The sequence below is a fragment of the Tasmannia lanceolata genome, unplaced genomic scaffold (assembly GCF_043159265.1).
Source record: "Tasmannia lanceolata isolate RefF3 unplaced genomic scaffold, GAP_Taslan_0.1 ptg000006l, whole genome shotgun sequence".
Taxonomy (NCBI): Eukaryota; Viridiplantae; Streptophyta; class Magnoliopsida; order Canellales; family Winteraceae; genus Tasmannia; species Tasmannia lanceolata.
The window spans coordinates 47,502,501-47,526,574 of record NW_027518683.1 but is presented as its reverse complement, the minus strand read 5'-3'; the positions used below and the strand labels follow the sequence as shown (position 1 = coordinate 47,526,574).

Here is a 24,074-nt window from a genome sequence, read left to right as displayed (position 1 = left end):
CATTGAGAGAAACATCCCTTCAAGACATCTCTTGGATTGGTTTGAATAATAACCTTTCGATCGCAACTCTTTGCGATTTAAGTATTTTTTATCATACACAAAGTATCCGCGGTCGCCCGCCGATAGGCTTTTGAACAGTTTATCTTTTATCGATCCAAAGAACCGTAGTCGACCGGGGCTACCGTGGTCGACCGGCCATACCTTTCTGGAAATTGTTTATGTTTTCAGTAACCAATCCGCGGTCGACCGACCCTGTTTGAAATTTGTTTTTCTATATTAAAAATAACTTATGAAAATTCATTTAATTTTCCAATATTATTTTGAAAATCTCTAACAATCTCCCACCATTTTCAAAATGAAAATAGCTTTCTAATCAGGCTTGGAAACCTTATGCATAAATGAAGGTATCTCTCGATTTAAACCTTCACTTAGTGAAAACAGATCAAAGTTAGCCAGAATTGCATAGTAGACGTGACTTTGAACTAGCTATTCTATTTGGTTAACCGGACATATCTTCACACATAAGATATGGATAGTTTCTAATAGCCGACACATGTATTGGCCTTGCGTCTATATCTTGATTTTATGAGTGCTCTAGAGACTAGCCAAGTCTTATAGGAAGCGACACCACTCTCACACTCACATAGGTAGACTTATTAAAAGTGTCATTGTAACTAAAACACTCAAACACTATGTTATAAGTCTATTAAGAGCCCATTTGCTCTCCTTACCCTTGAAAACATTACAGGTACCAAGTACTTTACCTTGGAATGAAAATAACGTATATTATAGTGCTTGCAATCAGTCCATATGATGTATTTGGACTTATTGAACTCAAGACTTGATGTTTATTCAAGTGTTGAGTTGAGGTTCCATCATTGGTGATTATTGGGTAATGGCTTTAACCCCATCCCTATTGATGTTTCACACATCAAATCTTTTGCAAGAGCTTTAGTCAGATGATCAACCAAATTTCGGCTTGATCTCACAAAAATCAATAGTTACAACCCCATTGGTTAGTAACTCTCTTATAGTACTATGTCTAAGTCCTATATGTCTGGACTTACCATTATAAACATGATTATATGCCCTTGATAGTGTGGCCTGACTATCACAATGGATATAAATCGATGGCATTAGTTTAGGCCATAACAAAATTTTCAATAATGAATTCCTAAGCCATTCTACTTCTTTACAACATGTAGCCAAGGCTATAAATTCTGCTTCCATAGTAGAAGTAGTTATACATGTAGCTTTTTAGAGGCCCAGGAGACAACTCCACCACAAAGAGTGAAAATCCACCCACTGGTTGTAGTATGGTCTATACGCTTACTGATCCAATTTGCATCAGTGTATCCTTCTATCACTGTTGGATACCCACTATAACATAAACCATATTCCATAGTCCTCTTTAAGTATCTAAATACTCTATATATTGCATTCCAATGTGCAAAACCAGGACTACTGGTAAACCTACTAAGTTTACCTACTACAAATGCTATGTCTGGTCTCGTACATGTCATAGCATACATGAGACCACCAATAGCACTAGCATACTCTAGTTGGGAAATAATCATACCATGATTAGGATATAGTCTCCCACTTGGATCAAAAAGTGTTAAAGCAGGTGAACACTCAAAATGATTAAACCTTTTGAGCACCTTTTCTATGTAATGAGATTGTGTTAGAATCATACCATTGCCATTCCTTATGACTGTTATTCCTAAGATTACATCTGCTTCACCCATGTCTTTCATATCAAAGTTTTGAGACAAAAATGATTTAGTACTTTGAATATATTCAATATCTGTACTAAATATTAACATGTCATCAACATATAAACATATTATAACACCTTTATTACCTTCGAATTTACTCTAAATATATTTATCTGACTCATGTATTCTATAGCCATTTGACAACAAAACTTTATCAAATCTTTCATGCCATTGTTTAGGGGCTTGCTTACGGCCATATAAAGATTTGATTGGTTTACAAACCTTATGCTCTTATCATGATAATACGAAACCTTCTGGTTGTTCCATGTATACTTCTTCACCCAAATCACCATTCAAGAATACAATTTTAACATCCATTTGGTATATATGAAGTTTGTAGATGGAAGCAAGAGTTATCGAGACTCTATTGGTAGAAATCCTAGCAACTGGCGCATATGTGTCAAAGTAATCAATATCGGATTTTTGTGTACACCCTTTGGCAACTAGTCTTGCCTTAAACTTCTCTATTGATCCATCCACTCTCATCTTCTTCTTGAAGATCCACTTACAACCTATTGGTTTTGACCCAGGTGGTAGGTCAACCAAAATCAAAGTCTTATTACTCATGATAGAATCCATTTCGTCGTTAATAACTTCTTTAAAAAAAGCTGCATCTTGTGACTTTATGGCTTCTCCATAGGTTTGAGGGTCACTTTCTATGTTTATGTCTAACATGATCGAAGTATGGAGTTTTTCTCTTGTTCCTTCTGCTAGATAGGTAACAAAGTTAGGACCAAAACTCTTTTCTTTTCGATCTCTTTTACTTCTTATTTTACTAGTTTCACTAACTTCGTTTTGAAGTTCTAAAGAGGGATCCATGGAAGTACTAGCCTCAACTTCTTTTAGAATAGAAGTAAATCTATTTTCATAGAAAATAGCATCCCTTGACTCAATTATAGAGTTTACCTCAAGAAAATCATTAGGTTCTATAACTAGAAACCTATAGGCCGTACTATGAATGGCATATCCTAAGAAGATACATTCAATACCTTTCTCTCCAAACTTTGTTAACTTAGGCTTAGGGACTTTAACTATGGCCCTACAGCCCCAAACTTTAAGATAACTTAAGTTTGGTTTTCTTTTCTTCCAAAACTCATAAGGGGTTAGATTAGACTTCTTGCTTGAAACTCTATTCAAGATGTGACAAGCCGTAAGTAAGGCTTCACCAAAAAAACTCTTGTTTAAACTAGAATTTACAAGCATTGCATTTACCATTTCAATTAAAGTCATATTCTTCCTTTCAGCTACTCCATTTTGTTGTGGAGTATAAGGGGTGGTAGTCCCATGAATAATGCCTTTCGATTCACAAAAACTAGGAAAGTAATATTCACCACCCCTATCGGATCTTAGGCACTTAATCTTTGATCCACATTTGTTTTCTACTTCAGTTTTATATACTTTAAACTTTTCTAAAATCTCATTTTTGTGACTAAGGAGATATACATAACAGTACTTGGAATAGTCATCAATGAAAGTGACAAAGTACTTTTTGCCTCCTCTAGTGGGGACACTATGTAGGGGTGGTTATTCGGTTTAAACCGAACTGAATAAAAACTCGGTTATTCGGTAACCGAATAACTAAATTGTGGGAGAAAAGGAGGGAAAAAATCAAAATCTCGGTTTGGATCGGAGGGCTAGGATCATCCGATCGAAATGATTTTTTGAGCACAACCTAATTAAGTTGTGATCAATCAAATGGACGGTTTCATCATCCTGCAGAGTGCACATATAGCACTTTTTTTGGAAAAAAAAGATTTTCATCCATAATTTCGGTTAACTAAATTTTTTTTTTGAGAAAACCGAAACCGAATAATTGAATTTCCAAAAAAAAAAAAAAAACCGTAACTGAACCAAAAAGAAAAAAACTGAACTGAACCGACCAATTCGGTTCGGTTATTCGGTTTTAATCGAATAATGCTCACCCCTAACACTATTTATATCACGCACGTCACTATGAACTAGATCTAACAAGTTATCATTCCTATATACCTTAGGAAATGACTTTGTTACGATCTTAGTTTGCATGCATATCTTGCATTTGTCTACCAAGTCATGTTGATATTTAGGAATCAATTCTAACTTAACCATATCATCCATTATTCTAGTATTAACATGTCCTAAGCGACTATGCCATAATGATAAAGAAGTTTAACAATATAAGCAAAGACATTCACTTTATTAATATTCAACTTGAACATTCCTTCATACATATATCCCTTCCCAACAAAGGTACCCCCTTTAAAAAGAATAAATTTGTCAGATTCAAACACAAGTTTGAAACCATTCTTGTTAAAAATGCTTCCAGACACTAAGTTCTTTCTAACTTCTGTTAAATGATAGGCATCAGTTAGAGTGAGACATTTTTCATATGTGAATTCAAGTTCCACCTTTCATCATCCTTTGACTTCCGATGTCGACGAATTGCCCATGTAGAGCACACTTCCATTTTCAACTAGCTCATAAGATGAAAATAGATTTCTGTCTTTACAGACATGTCTCGTCGCACCCGAGTCAATCCACCAATCATTGTCATCTTCAAGGACATTAGCCTCTGAAATCATGGCCACAAACTTTTCTTTGTCTGTTAGTGCACCCAAATTCTTATTTTTAAGATAAGAAGTCGACACTCACTCTTGTGATGGCCAGGTTTGCCACAATTGAAACAAGCCCCTTTTCTTTTCTTGTTCTTATTGAACTTTTTTTTGGATTCTTGTTTCTCTTCCGATTGCCTTTCCTTTGTTGGTTCGAGTCCTTGACATTTTTTACCAAATGAATTTTAGAGGATAGAGGTTCATGCTTTTCTTTGTTGTCTCTTATCTTTAACTCTTCTTAAATTTGAGGCATTGAGCCAAGTTTTCAAGAGACATTTCATCTTTCTTGTGCTTGAGAATTTTTCTAAAGTCTTTCCAAGTTGGTGGAAGTTTGTCAATTATCGAAGGTGCAATGAAAGAATCATCGAGAAGAATGCCTTGCAAATGTATTTGACTTACTATATGTTGAATTTCATGCAATTGATCAATGACTGACCTATCATCTACCACGCGAAAATTCAAGAAATGACTTACAATAAACTTCTTACTACTTGCATCTTCTGCTATGTACTTGGTTTCAAGTGCAGTCAAAATCTCACTTGCCGATCCCATGCTTTGATATATGTTGAAAAGTGTATCCGACATAGCGCCTAGAATGTGCCATTTGCAAATGTAGTCGTCTTGTTCCCATTTCAGCCTTGCATGAGCCTGAGCTAGAGTCTCATTTTCAACTGTCACCGGCTTTGGGGTTGTGAGAACACGGACCACTTTGAGTGAAGTGAGAATGAAGTGCAACTTCTTCTGCCACCGCTTGAAATTCCCTTTGTCAAAACATTCAAGTTTGACAAAGTCTTGGGTCATTTGACGAATCGAAAACAACGCCATTGAAGCACTCAGAAACAATGAAAATTTGTCTTAAGATTGTTGGTGGGAATGTTGAGAAGATAGAATTCTGTAGAGTTGCTTCAAGGCGCGTAATCGCTTTCCTTAAGACAAATTTCGCCCCCACAAGTTGTGTGCAAAGGGGATCTGCGAATTGCCTCCAATATACAATGAAGCCTAGTAGGAAGATCCTACAAATGTTTGATGACGCTTTGCACAAGCGGAATCAAACCCAAAACACATTTTAAGAACTTCAAGCCTTAGAGAAAAACACTAAAACTGTTTCTGCAGAAAACAGTCTTTCATGCATTGTTTTATGAAAAATTTATCTTGAAAAACAAGAAAGTAGGAGATTGCTAGAGAGAAAGAAAAGTACAGCAATAATTAACTCTGAAAAGACAGATTAATGTTCTTTTTATATAGCATTTGATGTCTTTTCATTGGGAGAAACATCCCTTCAAGACATCTCTTGGATTGGTTTGAATAATGACCATTCGATCACAACTCTTTGCGATTTAAGTGTTTTGGATCATACACAAAGTGTCCCTTGTATTTGAAAATCATCTATGACTGTTGGGAAACAAAAGACATGAAAGAAGTTTGAAAAACGGAAGTGAAAAGCCATGTACATTTTCTCCCAACGGATTCATTTTCAAACATCCGCGGTTGCCCGCATAGGCTTCTGGACATTTTATTTTTTATCAATTCAAAGAACCACGGTCGACCGGGGCTATCGTGGTCGATCGGCCATACCTTTCTGGAAATTGTTTATGTTTCCAGTAACCAATCCGCGATCGACCGAGCACCAGCGGTCGACCGGCCCTGTTTGAAATTTGTTTTTCTATATTAAAAAGAATTGATGGAATTTCATTTAATTTTCCAATATTATTTTGAAAATCTCTAACAGTTGCATCAAGAAACAATCTACAGTGGGAAACAAAACAACTTTCCCAATAAGTTGGGCCATGAATATTCCATGGATTAATTTTTCCAAATATGCACTTAATGATTTCCTATATAATGTTTTGTAATCGATGTATTACTTATTTATTTCACTAATATTTAGGATTTGTAGTATTCAAGTTGAGGATTTTTGGACTCAAAAATATGTAGGGGTGGTTATTCGGTTTAAACCGAACCGAATAGACTGAAATTTGGTAACCGAAATAATTTCGGTTACCGAAATTATCCGAAACCGAACCGAAACCAAACCGAATAAAAACTCGGTTATTCGGTAACCGAATAACTAAATTGTGGGAGAAAAAGAGGGAAAAAAAATCAAAATCTCGGTTTGGATCGGAGGGCTAGGATCATCCGATCGAAATGATTTTTTGAGCACAACCTAATTAAGTTGTGATCAATCAAATGGACGGTTTTGATCATTCTGTGGAGTGCACATATAGCACTTTTTTTGGAAAAAAAAGGTTTTCATCCATAATTTCGGTTAACCGAATTTATTTTTTTGAGAAAACCGAAACCGAATAACCGAATTTTCAAAAAAAAAAAAAAAACCGAAACTGAACCGAAAAGAAAAAAACTGAACTGAACCGACCAATTCAGTTCGGTTATTCGGTTTTAACCGAATAATGCTCACCCCTAACACTATGTATATCACACACGTCACTATGAACTAGATCTAACAAGTTATTATTCTTATATACCTTAGGAAATGACTTTGTTACGATCTTAGTTTGCATGCATATTTTGCATTTGTCTACCAAGTCATGTTGATATTTAGGAATCAATTCTAACTTAACCATATCATCCATTATTCTAGTATTAACATGTCCTAAGTGACTATGTCATAATGATAAAGAAGATTCAACAATATAAATAAAGACATTCACTTTATTAATATTCAACTTGAACATTCCTTCATACATATATATCCCTTCCCAACAAAGGTACCCCTTTTAAAAAGAGTAAATTTGTCAGATTCAAACACAAGTTTGAAACCATTCTTGTTAAGAATGCTTCGAGACACTAAGTTCTTTCTAACTTCTGTTAAATGATAGGCATCAGTTAGAGTGAGACATTTTTCATATGTGAATTCAAGTTCCACCTTTCCTCATCCTTTGACTTCCGATGTCGACGAATTGCCCATGTAGAGCACACTTCCATTTTCAACTATCTCATAAGATGAAAATAGATTCCTGTCTTTACAGACATGTCTCGTCGCACCCGAGTCAATCCACCAATCATTGTCATCTTCAAGGACATTAGCCTCTGAAATCATAGCCACAAACTTTTCTTTGTCTGTTGGTGCACCCAAATTCTTATTTTTAAGTTAAGAAGTCGACACTCACTCTTGTGATGGCCAGGTTTGCCACAATTGAAACAAGCCCCTTTTCTTTTCTTGTTCTTATTGAACTTTTTTTTTTATTCTTGTTTCTCTTCCGATTGCCTTTCCTTTGTTGGTTAGAGTCCTTGACATTTTTTACCAAATGAATTTTAGAGGATAGAGGTTCATGCTTTTCTTTGTTGTCTCTTATCTTTAACTTTTCTTCAATCCAGAGGCATTGAGCCAAGTTTTCAAGAAACATTTCATCTTTCTTGTGCTTGAGAATTTTTCTAAAGTCTTTCTTAGTTGGTGGAAGTTTGTCAATTATCGAAGGTGCAACGAAAGAATTATCGAGAAGAATACCTTGCAAATGTATTTGACTTATTATATGTTGATTTTCATGCAATTGATCAATGACTGACCGATCATCTACCATGCGAAAATTCAAGAAATGACTTACAATAAACTTCTTACTACTTGCATCTTCTGCTATGTACTTGGTTTCAAGTGCAGTCAAAATATCACTTGCCGATCCCATGCTTTGATATATGTTGAAAAGTGTATCCGACATAGTGCCTAGAATGTGCCATTTGCAAATGTAGTCGTCTTGTTCCCATTTCAGCCTTGCATGAGCCTGAGCTAGAGTCTCATTTTCAACTGTCACTGGCTTTGGGGTTGTGAGAACACTGACCACTTTGAGTGAAGTGAGAATGAAGTGCAACTTCTTTTGCCACCGCTTGAAATTCCCTTTGTCAAAATATTCAAGTTTGACAAAGTCTTGGGTCATTTGACGAATCGAAAACAACGCCATTGAAGCACTCAGAAACAATGAAAATTTGTCTTAAGATTGTTGGTGGGAATGTTGAGAAGATAGAATTCTGTAGAGTTGCTTCAAGGCACGTAATCGCTTTCCTTAAGACAAATTTCGCCCCCACAAGTTGTTTGCAAAGGGGATCTGTGAATTGCCTCCAAGATACAATGAAGCCTTGTAGGAAGATCCTACAAATATTTGATGACGCTTTGCACAAGCGGAATCAAACCCAAAACACATTTTAAGAACTTCAAGCCTTAGAGAAAAACACTAAAACTGTTTCTGCACAAAACAGTCTTTCATGCATTGTTTTATGAAAAACTTATCTTGAAAAACAAGAAAGTAGGAGATTGCTAGAGAGAAAGAAAAGTACAGCAATAATTAACTCTGAAAAGACAGATTAATGTTCTTTTTATACAACATTTGATGTCTTTTCATTGAGAGAAACATCCCTTCAAGACATCTCTTGGATTGGTTTGAATAATGACCATTCGATCGTAACTCTTTGCGATTTAAGTGTTTTGGATCATACACAAAGTGTCCCTTGTATTTGAAAATCATCTATGACTGTTGGGAAACAAAAGACATGAAAGAAGTTTGAAAAAAGGAAGTGAAAAGCCATGTACATTTTCTCCCAACGGATTCATTTTCAAACATCCGCGGTTGCCCGCTGATAGGCTTTTGGACATTTTATTTTTTATCGATTCAAAGAACCGCGGTCGACCGGGGCTACCGTGGTCGATCGACCATACCTTTCTGGAAATTGTTTATGTTTCCAGTAACCAATCCGCGATCGACCGAGCACCAGCGGTCGACCGGCCCTGTTTGAAATTTGTTTTTCTATATTAAAAAGAATTTATGGAATTTCATTTAATTTTCCAATATTATTTTGAAAATCTCTAACAGTTGCATCAAGAAACAATCTACAGTGGGAAACAAAACAACTTTCCCAATAAGTTGGGCCATGAATATTCCATGGATTAAATTTTCCAAATATGCACTTAATGATTTCCTATATAATGTTTTGTAATCGATGTATTACTTATTTATTTCACTAATATTTAGGATTTGTAGTATTCAAGTTGAGGATTTTGGACTCAAAAAATATGGGGTGGAATAATTAGAGATGGATGTTAATATCATTTGCCTCTAATGTCATTCTTGTTAGAGTTTTATTGTCACATCGTGTTATAGAATCACAAAACCTAAAGAGTCATCCCTATTGAAAGCATGACAAGATGATTTGCAAGAAAAACAAACACTCCATGACAATTTGTTAAAAATGAGCCCAATGTCCATGAGGGAAATTGCATCTGTGTGAATAACAATATTATAAATATCAAATCTTTCATCTAACATCCTTCTTGTACACGGACCTAACTCAAGTTATTCTATTCTATCTTCATTGGGAATGCGGTTTTTATATCACATTGTGCTTATTTAATTTACATTATTGTTATATATTTATCTAACCTTACTTTCTATTTCAAGGAAAAATATGCTGGGGAATAGAAATGAGATATCGGAGGAAAGTAGAGTGAAGTAAGTTAAACTTGAAAAATGATATCTACCTCTTTGTTTTCATAGAGTAGAAATATTGGTAAAGGAGAGCACCTGAATTGAATTGATGTTTCATTTGCCTAAATTGATATTGCAACATCTCCCTCTCTTTTGCATTTTGGCTACAATTTTAATTCCTTTAATGGTTCTCTTCTTGTTATACCCTAAAAAAGGTATGCTAGTATGTTATTAACCATTTAAGTAAAAATATTTATAAATAAAAAAGAAAAGAAAATCAAAAGTGCTAGAAGGCTTTAATCTCCAATTCATCAGATCCGCTCCAGTCCTAATTACAGTTTTAAGGAAAAGTGATGATCAGCAGGCAGTAAAAAGGTTAATGACAGAGGATGCACCCGAGACCCTACAAAATATCACCATCACCATTTCTGTTTTTATCTGGCACAACATGTTCTTAAAAATTTTAAATGGGAAATCAGACTAATAAAGCGATTTAAATAGTGATATTGATCCTATTTTAAAAACACTTCTTCCCATAAATCATTACAAAGATCATCGGCCATAACAGCCTACTCAAGGGAAATCTTTATCACTGTCATTATCATCACTGAAAGCTCGCCATTTCATTCGTCAAAAAAATCCGCTACGTTTCCCTTCTTTCCTGTCCGGAAAAACCGTCAGACTTCTTGACTAAAATGGAGATAGAATTTCCGAGCCTGCCAACCTCGATCAAATAAAAAGATATTATTCGTGAACATCGAAGGCCTCCTTGTGTTAATCAGAGCCTAAAATGACTCACCAACAAAATTCAAAAAGTTTGAACAAGGAGACTCTTTTATTCTATCTTTTCTTCAGTCAGTGCTTCTTTAATTTTTTTTTTATCCAAAGGACCCTTCATCTTTCTTTTGGAATATTATTTAGGGAGGTGTGCAACTCCTGGTTGCATAAGACAAGTTCAGGAAGAAAAGGTCTCACTTTCCAAGCTTCCAGGGAAATTAATAGGGGTGCGCCCTTATCAGCTTGGCCTTGGGTGAACTTGGGGAGCTTCAAGGTATGGCAATATCATCTCAAACAAGAAATAAATTTTGATGACTAGACATGTAATAAGATGCAAATGAACAATATTACTCTAACCCCATAAATAATAGCAGGCATGAGCTTATTGTATAGTCTCCAACACCACAAATAATATTATTAACATGCCCAAGACCAAGAATTATTCAGAATTCTGAACCAGGAAACTTTGGCAAATACAAGGTCCAGATTTGAAAAACAACATAAATTAAGGGAAGCATATCAGCTAATTTTGGCAAAGCTGGAGAAGAGTTCAATTTACATACAGTAAGCAATTTAAGCACGGATATTTAGACCCAATCAAGGAATTCAGTCAGAGAAAAGTAAATCTCTTTAAAAACATTGTGCAAAAATTGCAATATTTTATGTGTGATTTTTCTATATTACTTCGTGGACTCTGTTCATGGATTTTGATCTCTCGTTTTTTTTTGGGTTTTCGTTTGGTGAGTATGTTTTGGGGCTTTTTTAGGGGACTGATATCCACACTACCATGTTTTGATAATGGGACCAATTGCCTGGTTTTACACTTCTCTGAGAGCTTTTGACAGCTGCTTAAAAAAATCATAGCAAGGTGATTCGTCCCTACTATCAAAACAAGGTCGTGCATGACTGCATGTCCAGTACTTTATTATGATTCCTTATGAGAAAACGGTTCCTACACGTGTAGATAAGTTCTCTACACACTAGCTTAAAAAACAGTGGGGGCCCACATTGTTTGGGTGATCCAAGCCATCCATTTTAAAGGCCCTCACATAGATAGGGTGTCCACAAAAAATCAGATCCATAAGATCATCCTAACCATTCGAACTGTGGAGGCAAAAAATGGACTAATTTGTGAAGGTTTAAAGACATCCATTTTACCTCCACAAATCGTAGGGTTGGGATGATCCTATGGATCTGATTTTTTGTAGACACCCTATCTATGTGAGGGCCTTTAAAATGGATGGCTTGGATCACCCAAACAATATGGGCCCCCACTGTTTTTTAAGCTAGTGTGTAGAGAACTCTCTACACATATGGGTAGGAACCGTTTTCTCTTTTCTTATTGGTATTTCGTATTCAACAACTCAATATTATGTTCTCGTGTTAAGGTTTGTTGAATTTCGACCATTAGGAATTTTTAGTATTTTATTTGTTGGGTTTTGGTTGAGTGTGGAATCATTTGTTCTTTAGGCTATGTTTGGCTACCTTGAAAAAAATGTTCCATGGAATATCAGTGGGGTTGTGAGAGATGGACTGAGAAGGAGAGGCTTGAGAGGTGGGAGTAACGGGAGCATGAAAAGTCCATGAAAAACAAAAGCAGGAAAGAAAGACCGCAATTTGAACTAGTTTTCACTGTTTTTTTTACTTTTCATGGATTTTTTTTTTACTTCTTATGCTCTCCACTCCATCCATCTCAGCTCTTCTCACCTCAGCTCATCTATGACAATTGGGCCCATGAATATTCCATGGATTATTTGGAATGCACTTAATGATTTCCTATATAATGTTTTGTATTTGATGTATTACTTATTTATTTATTTAAGGGAGCTGATATTTCCGCTCCACTTTTAGACTAATCCACTCCAACTCGGAGTGGATTGGTCTAAAAGTGGAGTGGAAATATCCAAAGCATAGGGGAGTTGATATTTCCGCTCCCCTTTTAGACCAATCCGAGTGGAGGATTTAGGATTTGTAGTCTTCGAGCTGAGGATTTTGGAATAAAAAAATATGGGGTGGAATAACTAGAGATGGATGTTGTTAATATCATTTCCCTTTCATGTCATTCCCCTTTTTTTTATTTGGGGGTTTCTGGTAGAGTTTTATTCTCACATTGTGTTATAGAATCTCAAAACCCAAAGAGCCATCTCTATTGCAAGCATGAGAAGATAATTTGCATGAAAAACGAGTACCGCATGACCATTTGATAAAAATGACCCCAGGGAATTGCAAATTGCATTTGTGTGAATAACAATATTATAAATATCTAATCATTCTTCTAGCATCCTTCTTCTATAGAGAGCCAACTCAAATTATTCTATCTTTCTTCGTAATAGATTGAAAGGTTATATTGATTTTTATATCACATTTCAGAAACTTCTAGTATTTTGTGGTAATATAAATAAAATTATATGTTTTTATTTATTTTACATTATTGTTATGTATATATCTAACTTTACTTTCTATTTTAGGGATAACTATGCTTGGGAATTTCAATTGGTGAAATGAGATATGGGAGGAAACTAAAGTAAATTACTTCATAAAATGATATCTCTACCCCTTTCTTTTCATAGAGTTTGAAATATTAGAACAAGTGTGGAAATATCATTTGTCATTGATGTTGCATTTTGATGTTGCAGAATTCTCCTTATCTTAATTCACCAAGATGGGCATCCAATAAGATGAGACAGCCTCTGTTGTTGTGAAAGCTGTTCGTAGGGTGAGGGGGTTGTCACGTTGGTCAAAAGTTGGAATGCGCTGGCAATACTGGATGCCTCTGATAATTGGGGGTTATATACAGTGAATAATAAAAATATGTATGAAAGAAAAAAAAGAAAAGAGCAAGAGGTAGTTCAAATTCACAGAGACCATCCCAATCCAAGCCAACAAAAAGTATAAATAGAGAGGGATCCTTACCATACAAATCATCATTTCAGTTTTTATCTGCCACAATATCAATCAAATTATTTCTTAAAAATTTAGAAGGGTAAATCAGCCTGATAAAGGGAATTAATATATTTTAAAATCACTTGTCCATGTATCATTACAAAGATCATCAACCACAAAAGCTACTCAAAAGGAAAATGGGAAAAAAAAATGGAAAACAATCCTCAAGCGCGACATGAGTCAGACACTGAAATTTCTATTTTCAAAAGTTTTTTTTCAAAAAAAAAACAAATGATTATTGTCAATTAAACCAATCAGAAAGCCTATGCTGTACAGATGTAGAGATCTGCAATGAGAACCAGTACAGTAGCCCCTTAAGACTACAAAAGCTTGATGAGTGGACATGTGATAAGATGCATTGGAATAACAGAACCATCTGAGGTAGAAGTAGGATTAGTTGCTAACTGCATTAGGTTTTGGGAGAGAGAAAACTGACCAAGCCGCCCAAACCCATCTGAGGTAGAAGTAGGATTAGTTGCTAAACACATTAGGTTTTTTGAGGGAGAAAACCAGCCAAGCCGCCCTGAAAACACTGAAAACCCATCAGAAATTAGAGTGTCTCTCCCTGAAAACACTGAAAACCCATCACAAATGATTCCCCTTGAAACACCAATGAAAATCCCAATCCGAACCGTGCTCCAAGTGTTGGAATGAAGCTTGCTATCAACGCTTTAGGGATCCTCTGCGTTGGATATGGTCTCTACCGTCGCATTAATGATAGCTTTGCTTGTGCGGGTACGCTATTCATCTTTGGACCATGGAGAGAAGAGATTGGTAGGCTGTTGAAGGGTGACGCTACCACCAGGTATTTCAAGCATTTTTATTGGTTTTTTTTTTCTTTATGGTTTCCGATTTTTTATTTTTTTTTTTGTTTCAGCCGGCTGAGAAAGTTTTTGATAAAGTCAGGTTTCACTGTTGTCGGAATCCTCATTGGTGTCATGGGTTCCTACCTATCAGGGGGATTTCTTTTTATCTTTGCCTTCTTCATGGTTTGGGCGGCATGGACTGATGTAGGGTGTAACTTCTTGATGAGCGAGATATCCGTTCCTACATCTCTACCAACATATTCGAAGCTTCTTTGTTTTTTTTTTTTCTTTTTCCTTTTCCTGATTCTTTTCTAGTTTCTGATTATTGTTTGGTTCATTCATTGCCGTGGTGATGATTTTCTAGTTTCTGATTATCTTTTTTGGGTTTTAGGTTTTTTTCATGATGATGATAGGTATCGATCTTTTTGTTTTCCATTATTCAGAATTCTGAGACCGAAAACTTTGGCATATCCAAGATCCAGATTTGAAAAATAAGATAAGGGAAACATACTAAATTGGCCAAAAAAACTCGGCTCAACCTGCCATCAACTTATTCGCATCCATTTTGTAAGAATTTGAAATCCAGAAGTCAATTCTCACATAGGAAAGAACTCCACTCAACCTACCAACAAGCATTAATGTATTGAATAATGTCGGAGTGACTAAATGGATGTGCGGTTAGTAACAATTTAAATTAAATAAGACCCCGTTTGGATACCTCATATTTTGTAGTTGGATTTGGAATTGATCCACCAGCTCATGTTAAGGGAGACAGAGAGAGAAGGAGTTACTTCCTACTAGAGGGGAGAGGTTGAGGAGCAAAGAGGGTGGAGTAAACTGACAGATCTTTGGATTTCCAATTACTTATTTCCACAGCATATTTGGAAATCTGATTTTTTTCATTGTCAGTTTCTGATTTGAAAATCCAAGGATTTGTTCCGGATCCAAATCACAACGCAAAAAGGGCAGCAAATGTGAGAAATCCAAATCAAAATCTTCTCGGCATCCAAACAGGCCCTAAAAGAAAATGGGTGGCAATGAGAAGGACTTAATCTCTAAATTCACAGAGCTCATTTCTTTCGACTTAAAAATGGACCTAAAATTTGTTTTCTGTTCATTTTTTACAACCTAAAACAAATTTTATGTCCATTTTTACATCTAAAGAAACAGATCCATAGAGAATGATATCCGCACCCGTCTTATATAGTGAATGACATCTGCACCCTGTTTTGATAATGACACTCCTCGCCTTATAACACTTTGTGCATACTTTATCAATGGCGAATAAAAAAGGATGACTCCCTGCCACTACAAGTAAATTATTTTCTTGAAAATTTAGAAGGGGAAATCAGACTAATAGAGCCAATTAAAAAAAATGAAATCTTGATCATATTCTAAAAAGACTTCGTTTTTTAAAATACAGAAGACCCAACTTTGTTCGGAGATCCATTCCATTCATATGGTTTGGTCCAATGTCAATAGGTCATGTACCAATAGTCAGGTCTATCGGACGATCATAACAACGAACTACATTGTATCAAAATCTCTACCAATGGAAATTTAGGATCAATCTATAGAAATAATTTTACTGGCATCATGCATTTACTACTGGGCCTCAACAACTGATTATTTAGATATTTGAACAAGGTGGCACCCACTTACAGACCCATATAACATGTATTTACAAGAAATTTCATTGGGGCTCACCTTGTTTGAAGATCTAAACAAGGGAGGCTTTGCCGACAGCTCTTTTAACAACTAATGTAACTAAAAGCTCCAAAAGGAGGCTCTACTACACATACTCAGACGACTGGCGTGGTCCTTCCCCCATCGAAGAGCCACATATCAAGGGTTGATCAAATCAACATGGTTTGATCAAGGTATGGCCACGGTGTCAATGGGGTCAGTTTTGAGTATGTACAAGCTCCGTAGAGATTGTACACTAATGCTTATTCACAATTAAACAGATCAAATGGCCTATGCTGTACAGATGAAGAGGTCTGCAGTGAGAACCAGTTCAGTAGTCCTCTAAGACTACCAGGTTGATGACTAGACATGTAATTAGATGCAAAGGAACAATATTGCTCTAACCCCGTAGATAAATAGCAGGCATGACCTTATTGTATAGTCTCCAACACCACGAGAAATATTAGTAACATGCCCAAGGCAAAGAATTATTCAGAATTCTGAGCCAGTAAACTTTGGCAGATACAAGATCCAGATTTGAAAAAAACAACATAAAATAAGGGAAACATACTAAACTCTCCGAAAATAGATGGAGTCTTACACTTGATAAGAGAGTTTGAAATCCATAAGCCAATTCTCTCATAGGAATCAGACTCAACCTACCATCAACTTATTCTCATCCATGAAGCTGTAAGTGGGTACCTCCAAGTTATATGGCGCGGGACCCTTGCGTATCCTTCCAGAGATGTCATAGTGGGATCCATGGCAGGGACAAAACCACCCACCAAAATCACCAGCATTGGGTAAAGGAATGCAGCCCAAATGGGTACAGACCCCAACAACAATGAGCCACTCTGGGTTCTTAACCCTTTCTGAGTCTTGTTGCGGATCGCGAAGGGATGCCACATCGACACTGTTTGCTAGTTTGATATCGTCTTCAGTCCGACGCCTTATGAAAACCGGCTTCCCTCGCCACTTGACGGTTACAGTGCTTCCAGGCTCAATGTTTGAGAGGTCAACCTCGAGGGAGGCTAAAGCAAGGACATCCTTGCTAGCAGACATGCTCAACACAAACTTGAGAACCAATAGGCGAATTAAGGAGGCATACACGAACCTCCCACCCGTCAAGACAAAGTATGCAAATGCTCTCTTGCTGGGGTCACCTGGGGGGAAGCGCTCGTGATTATGCTCATCATAGACAATTTTTGAGGTTGGGTTCTTCACGGCCGCCACTGTTGCAGGAATGTCAGGCATTCCCGTGTCATGTCTTGGAACAAGCGGTTCAGAAGCAAACCCTGCATATTTACGTATTTATCAGACACCGTGATATTTACTGTCTTATACAAACAAGTGAATACTCATTGGTAATTTTTTTTTCTTTTTTTGAATAGCATCAAAACTCGTTAACGGAGAAAAAAACAAAAATAGACATTGGTAGTAGAAATACAAACAATACAGCTCCATAACCTGCTTGTGCTGGACCATAGAAATTAATGCTACCTACAAATTAGGCATTGGAAACTTCAATAAGTATTATCGCTTGACAAAGTACTCAAATGGAGCTTTTGTGCACCCTCAGTAACCATTTGAAAGGAAAATATCAATGATAGTAAACACCATGCTTGGGTGCACCCTCAGTAACCATTTAGAAGGAAGATATCAATGATAGTAAACACCAATTCACCAAAGCAAACCAACAAGAAAGAGATAGGAGTGATCAATGAAAGCAGGAAAGAATAAGAGCCGCCATTAAGGTCAGACTATAAGCCAGTAGACAACCGGTGTAAACTTAGTTTCCATGAGATAAAGTTAAGTAAAATTAGACATATGAAGGATATTGATAAGCACTATCAAGTATATAAGTCATGTGAAAAAATCCAAGACTTGTATCCAAGCAACTCAACCAACTTGCCCAATGAACCCAGAACTGAAATTACAAGTTCTGTCTGGACTTGAAAAATCATGAATCAGTTGGGCAGTGACTCAGCAGATGGGAGGTGTTGTGGCTTAATCTGCTCGCAGGTAAAGCAATGGAAGAAGTTTTTAAGGGAGCCATTCAGAGATAGACTTCTAAGGGAAGCAGTTGTGGCATTTTTTCCTAATGGTAGCAGTTGTCGATTTTTTTTCCTGAATGGTAGCAGTTGTGGCTTTATCTGCTCACAAATTTAACACTGCTGTCATTTCATTGAGTTTCCAATTTTATTTTATTTTTAAAATGCAACAAAATTTTATTAATAAATGTTACCCTTCCTGCAATGAAGTATGAGTAACGACTAATTTATACATCTGGTTGGGTAAATCAACAGCACTTAGGGCCCACTTCTCTTTCGTGTAGCCCATGCAATCGAATTTGAAGAGTCTCCCTCGACTATAAGAGGGTTTTTCAATTCTTTCCTGAAGATTCTCATAATCATGAGAAATGATCTGAAATCTGCCTCATTCAAATATGTCTTGCTTATAGGACCTGAGAAGCACCATAAAAAGACAGTCCCCTGGCTGGAGATCGTTTTCCAAACAATAGAGGAATTGTGGGAACGGAAATGGGAGAGTGTAGACGAGAATTCAAAAGAGGGTAGAAAAGATCAGAAGACTTGAAAACAAGGGAGACTGGAGATGCTCTAAGTGCAAGATCTGAAATTTTGGCTCCCGCAGCAAGATGTAAGATCTGTTCTAAGCTCTGGTCAAGAGCTGACATGGAGATGCTAATAAATTTCAAGACCAAAGTTCAATCAGGAAAAAATTAGAATAAAAACAGAATTAGGGATGCCCTTGTCCCCTCCCCTTCCTGCTACTCTGGCCCTCCATTGGTTGACAAACAGTTAGCAACAGAAGGTCCTGAGAGGAGAGCCCCATCAAAGATAACTACAAGAGGAGATTGATTAGAAGGCCTGGATCTTATTGAGGAAAGAATGCAAGTCCTTTCAAAAAGAGCCATAGAGGAAACTTACAGGCTATCAGTGCTTATAGATAGGATCAGAACAGAACATAGAACAAAAGAAGCAATTGTAGAACCTGACTCATCTCTACCACCATCTAAAGATCCCATAAGTATCAAAGGAAAACAGATAACAGGAGTTAATCCCAGCTAACTGCGGGTAGGAAACCTAAAAATTTAAGGTAAACAGGGTAAAACCAGATCTGGAGCAATAGAAGAAGTTGTGGGAGCTGTTCTGCTCCTAATGCTCAGATTAGTAGTTCAACATCAGTTTCCTCAGGTGTCCGACAGAATAGAAGAAGTTGTGGGAGCTGTTTATGTTGGTGGTGAGCCATCTATTACCCCCAGCAAGGGAGGCGGCTAGCAGGAATTCCAACTTAGATGCTAGGCTCCAGTATCTGATGGATAGAGCTAGGAATGAAAATATTTCTTATGCTTTTCTGATGGATCCAGATTCACTAGTGCTCTGTTTGGTTGCTCAAATGGGGAGATCATCGGCGTTCGAAATGCCGATGATCTTCCGAAGATCTGCCCAAAGTGTGGTTGGTTGCCCAAACTCCCTTTGACCACCAGGCATCTTCCAGACATCATTATTACCTTTTATCCTAAGTGGCCGCTACGTGGCGGCAATGTTCCCTCCTCTAATCTTCTCCCCATCTTTCACCATTTTGGTGAAATTTGGGGAGAAGATTAGGAGAAGATTCTTGTCTTATTCCCCTCTCTCTCTCTCTCTCTCTCTCTCTCTCTCTCTCTCTCTCTCTCTCTTTTGGTAATGACACCCCTACATCTTCCACTGATCTTCTCACAGATCGCCACGCAACCAAACTCTACTTACCAATCTTCCACTATTCTTCTACGGTTCTACCCATCTTCCATGCTTGTCTTCTTCCCTTTGACTTCTTCTTCTACTAATCTCCCAGCCGAATTCAAGCAACCAAACAGAGCATATAAGATTTTTTAAAATGAAGAATTTTAAGCAGAAAACGAGGACCATAAGATTGCTAGCCAGCTCTGTCAAGCCAGAAGAGGTAAAGGAGAAGAAAGTAAGTGGAAAGCGATTTGAGAACGCAGTATCAGGGTCCGTGTCGGAAGAGAAGTTAGACATGACCTCGAGGGGTGGAATTGGGGATTCAATTGAAAAGCACTTCCTGTTTCCAAAGTAACTTACCAGGGGAAGGAACCTGTGATTGTCACATGTCCATTAGCAGTGGAGGAAAGGAGGAAAGGAGGAAAAATCTTTTGTTTGATTGGAGAAATCTCTGTGTATGTTTCGGAACCAATTATTATCGAAGGCCTAGGGTTCAGAGCCTTACTGTTTGAGTTCAAATTTTTTTTTTTTTTTGAAAGATAATGAATTTAATACTAAAGACTAAGGTACAACACAACCGCAGTATAACCATATATGGGAGGAGGCATAAAAAAAACGATTACAGTAGTAACCCCATATAATCCCCATGGTAATCTAAGGACCTGCCCTTGATTGCCCTTGATTGTCTGGCCTTTTTTAAGTTGGCTGGGATTCGATCAAGAAGGACATCATGAACTTCTTTGAAGAGTTTTACGACGGAGGTGAGATTAACAGATGTACCAAAACAACTTTTATTGTCTTAATCTCTAAAACAGATGGCGCAGATTGTTTGGTTAATTTCTGACCCATCGGCCTTGTAGGTAGAGTTGCCAATGCCTGATATACTTCGACAGGTGTTGGGAGCCATGACTTCCAGTGTTAATAAAACCATGTTTTCCAATGTTCAAAGTGTGTTCATTAATGGAAGACAAATCCTCGATGTAGGGTTTACTAGAAAATGTCGTGTGAATCTGGAGTTCTCTATAAAGTTGACATGGAAAAAGCCTATGACAGAGTGGATTGGAAGCGCATTGATTACCTTATAACTAGAATGGGTTTTGGTAGTAAATGGAAAGCTTGGATCTTGAATTGTAAGTCATCAGCGTGGTGCTCGATCCAAGCTTGGATCTTGAATTGTAAGTCATCAGCGTGGTGCTCGATCCTGGTCAATAAGACCACAGGCTCTTTCAAGGCATCAAGGGGTCTTCGCGAATGTGACCCTCTACCTCCATTCCTATTTACCATCCAGGCAAAGGGGCCGAGTAGGATGATGGAGAGGGCCTGAGCAAGAGGTCTGATTTAAGAAATTAAGCCGGGGGGAGGGGGTGAAATCTAGCATCTCCAATACACAGATGACACTTTACTCTTTGGCGACCCAAACATCTAAAAAGTAAGAAACCTAAAAGTTGTTCTAAGATGTTCAGAGGCTATGTCGGGGGAAAGGGCCAATTTCTCTAAATCTTTTGTGATGGATGTGAAGTTGGAAGATTGAGAGATTGAGACTTTTGCGGAAATATAAAAAAGGTGCATAGTGAATTCTTATCTTGGTATTCCCCTTTTTATTGGCAAACCATCAAAAAGTTTTTGTCATCCAAACATTGAGAGAATGGGATTCTACTAGTGCAGTTTTTGTTTTTGGCCTTCGAGAATAACCAACAGCCCTTAATTGTCGAAGGGGATTCTACTAATGCAGGGGCCTTGGCGGTTGCGAGATCAGCTCGCTGAAATACTGGACCTTATGAGAGTGCTAAAACCGACGATTGAGCACCGTCAAAGATCGGCGAATGAAATGGCAGACAACCTGGCGAAGGCTGGAGCACAGAGGGAGGAAATGGAAGTAATACGTTTCCTATAAGGCATAAGGAAAATCTGAAGGACATCGGATACTGTAATCTTTCCCAACGGATTATGTTTGCATTGACTGTGGGTGTGCCCACTTTTTTGTAATAGCAGGCTGGGACTACTGGTCCCGATTGCTAATTTGGAATTAAAGAAATGTCGCTTTTAAAAAAAAAACATTGAGAGAATGGAAAGAAAGTTAGCTCCCTGGAAAATTTCCACAGAATCACGTTGATCAAGGTTATCCTCACCAATCTGCCCATCATACCACTTGACCATGTCATAGATCTTGACTTCTTTGTTAATGGCCCCCTATTCAAACATTCAGTCGTATTCATAAGCTTAGAAGCAGGAACCTCCTCTCGGGGTGCCGCTCCCACCTCGGAACCTCGATTCCGCGCTCCTTAGGAAGGAGCTTCCAGGGAGCGCGACTCCAGAGAGACAGGAACTGCTCTAATGACACTCACAGCCTGCTTCTATTACTCTATAAGTCCCACGATCACAAACTTCCTTATATCAAACTCCTCCAACTCTTCAAAGTAATTCGTTGGAGAAAGCACAAAGGCTTGTGCATCTTCAGAAGGCACGAGGAACGAGTGCACACAAATGATGATGGTGAAGATGGTTAGAAATTAGCTTTTAGATGTACTTAAATTTTGAAAGATACATATGAAAATGGTTAGAAACTATTATTTTTTGATGTGCTTGAATTTTGAAAGATATATAAAGAAAATATTACATACACACTCCCATGGCGCTCCCAAACTTAGACTCTTCTAGAACCCACGCTTCCCCGCCCCCGCCCCCGCTCCCGCCCCCGCCCCCGCTTCGTGCTTCTAAGTTCTTAAGTGGTTCATTATCCATCTATTTATCCAGAATTTAATCTTCAATGAGTTTGAAACGTTGAATCTGATAGCTTCTTTGAACTTTTCCCAGTCCATGCACACAGCCCTCCAAAAACCTGATCCATTTCCATTCATGGGTGTAATAGTGTTCCACAAACTATTCCGGTTTGCATATTTATAACTGATAAGATTTCTTCGCAATGACAGGTTTTCTTCACCATATCTCCAATGTCATTTTCCTAATAGAGCCCAATTCCTCCACTTGATATTGTTTATGCCCAATCCTACTTGGTTCTTTGAAAGACAAACATCCTCCCCATTTATCAGATGTTATAACCATATTCCTTCTTCCTCACCTTCTCAAAGAAAGTCCCTTTGCAATTTTTTAATTCACTTGGCAATGGATATGGGAATTTAAAAAACTAACATATAAACAATCAAAGGTTTACCAAGGCTGCTTTAGTTAGAGTAATTATTCCTCCAAAAGATAATTGATATATATATATAGAGAGAGAAAAGTGTAGCTACACATACGTGTAGCTAACTTAGCTACACCGACGGCTTAAAATACAGTGGGCCCCACATTGTTTGGGTGATGCAAACCATTCATTTGATGGGCCCTCACATAGATAGGGTGTGCCCAAAAAATCAGCTCCAAAGGATCATCTCAACCCTACGATTTGTGGAGGCAAAAATGGATGTGTAAAAACCTTCACAAATCTGTCCATTTTTGCCTCCACAGTTTGAAGGGTTGGGATCATCCAATGGAGCTGATTTTTTTAGCACACCCTATCAATGTGAGGGCCTATCAAATGAATGGTTTGGATCACTCAAACAATGTGAGCCCACTGTATTTTAAGCCGTCGGTGTAGCTAAGTTAGCTACACGTATGTGTAGCTTCACTTAACTCATATATATATATATATATATATATATATATATATATATGTGTGTGTGTGTGTGTGTGTGTGTGTATATATATGGAATTTTAAAAACTGACATATAAAAAATCAAAGGTTTGCCAAGGCTGCTTTAGTTAGAGTAATTATTCCGCCAAAAGACAATACACACACACACACACACGGGAATGATATCCCCCCCCCCCTCGGACGGATAAAATCCCCCCCTTTAACATTTTCTGTGAGAATGGTTCACTTGCTTTAGGATAAATTCACCCCCTTTAATGTTTTTCCTTACCTTTGAAAGAATGAAAGTTAATGGATAACGTTAAAGGGGGGGATTTTATCCATCAAAGGCGTGGAAAATATCATGTCCCTATATATATATATATATATATATATATATATATGAAGAGAGAGAGAGAGAGGAAATGAAGTATGTGCAGCTGCATAGATAAGCTATATGTGCATGGCTGCACATACCATAGTGGGGGCCACATTTTGGGGGGGATCCAAAGCATTCATTTGGAAGGCCCTTCCATGGATAGAGTGTGTACCAAAAATCAGCCCTTTAGGATCATCCTAACCCTGCCATTTGTGGAGGGAAAAAATGGGAAGAAACAATGTTTATCCATTTTCCCCTCCAACTTTGATTGGGTTAGGATGATCCTATAGGGCTGATTTTTGGTACACACC

At 37.5% G+C, this 24,074-nt stretch overlaps 1 protein-coding gene across 3 annotated transcripts in view; it reads right to left on the bottom strand.

Moving 5' to 3' along the window:
* Positions 1 to 16,422: 16,422 nt before the first annotated feature.
* LOC143880410 (cytochrome b-c1 complex subunit Rieske-4, mitochondrial-like) overlaps positions 16,423 to 24,074 on the bottom strand; it is a 23,835-nt gene continuing 16,183 nt past the window's right edge. For 2 of the 3 annotated variants that reach the window (XM_077383392.1, XM_077383393.1), the window contains exons 3-4: positions 17,481 to 17,513; positions 16,423 to 17,308 (exon numbers count right to left, since the gene is read on the bottom strand). In XM_077383392.1, the coding sequence (XP_077239507.1) occupies positions 16,668 to 17,308; positions 17,481 to 17,513 (674 nt within the window). In that variant the 3' untranslated portion in view covers positions 16,423 to 16,667. The remainder of the gene's footprint in view (positions 17,309 to 17,480; positions 17,514 to 24,074) is intronic. The other variant, XM_077383394.1, reaches the window with a different exon arrangement.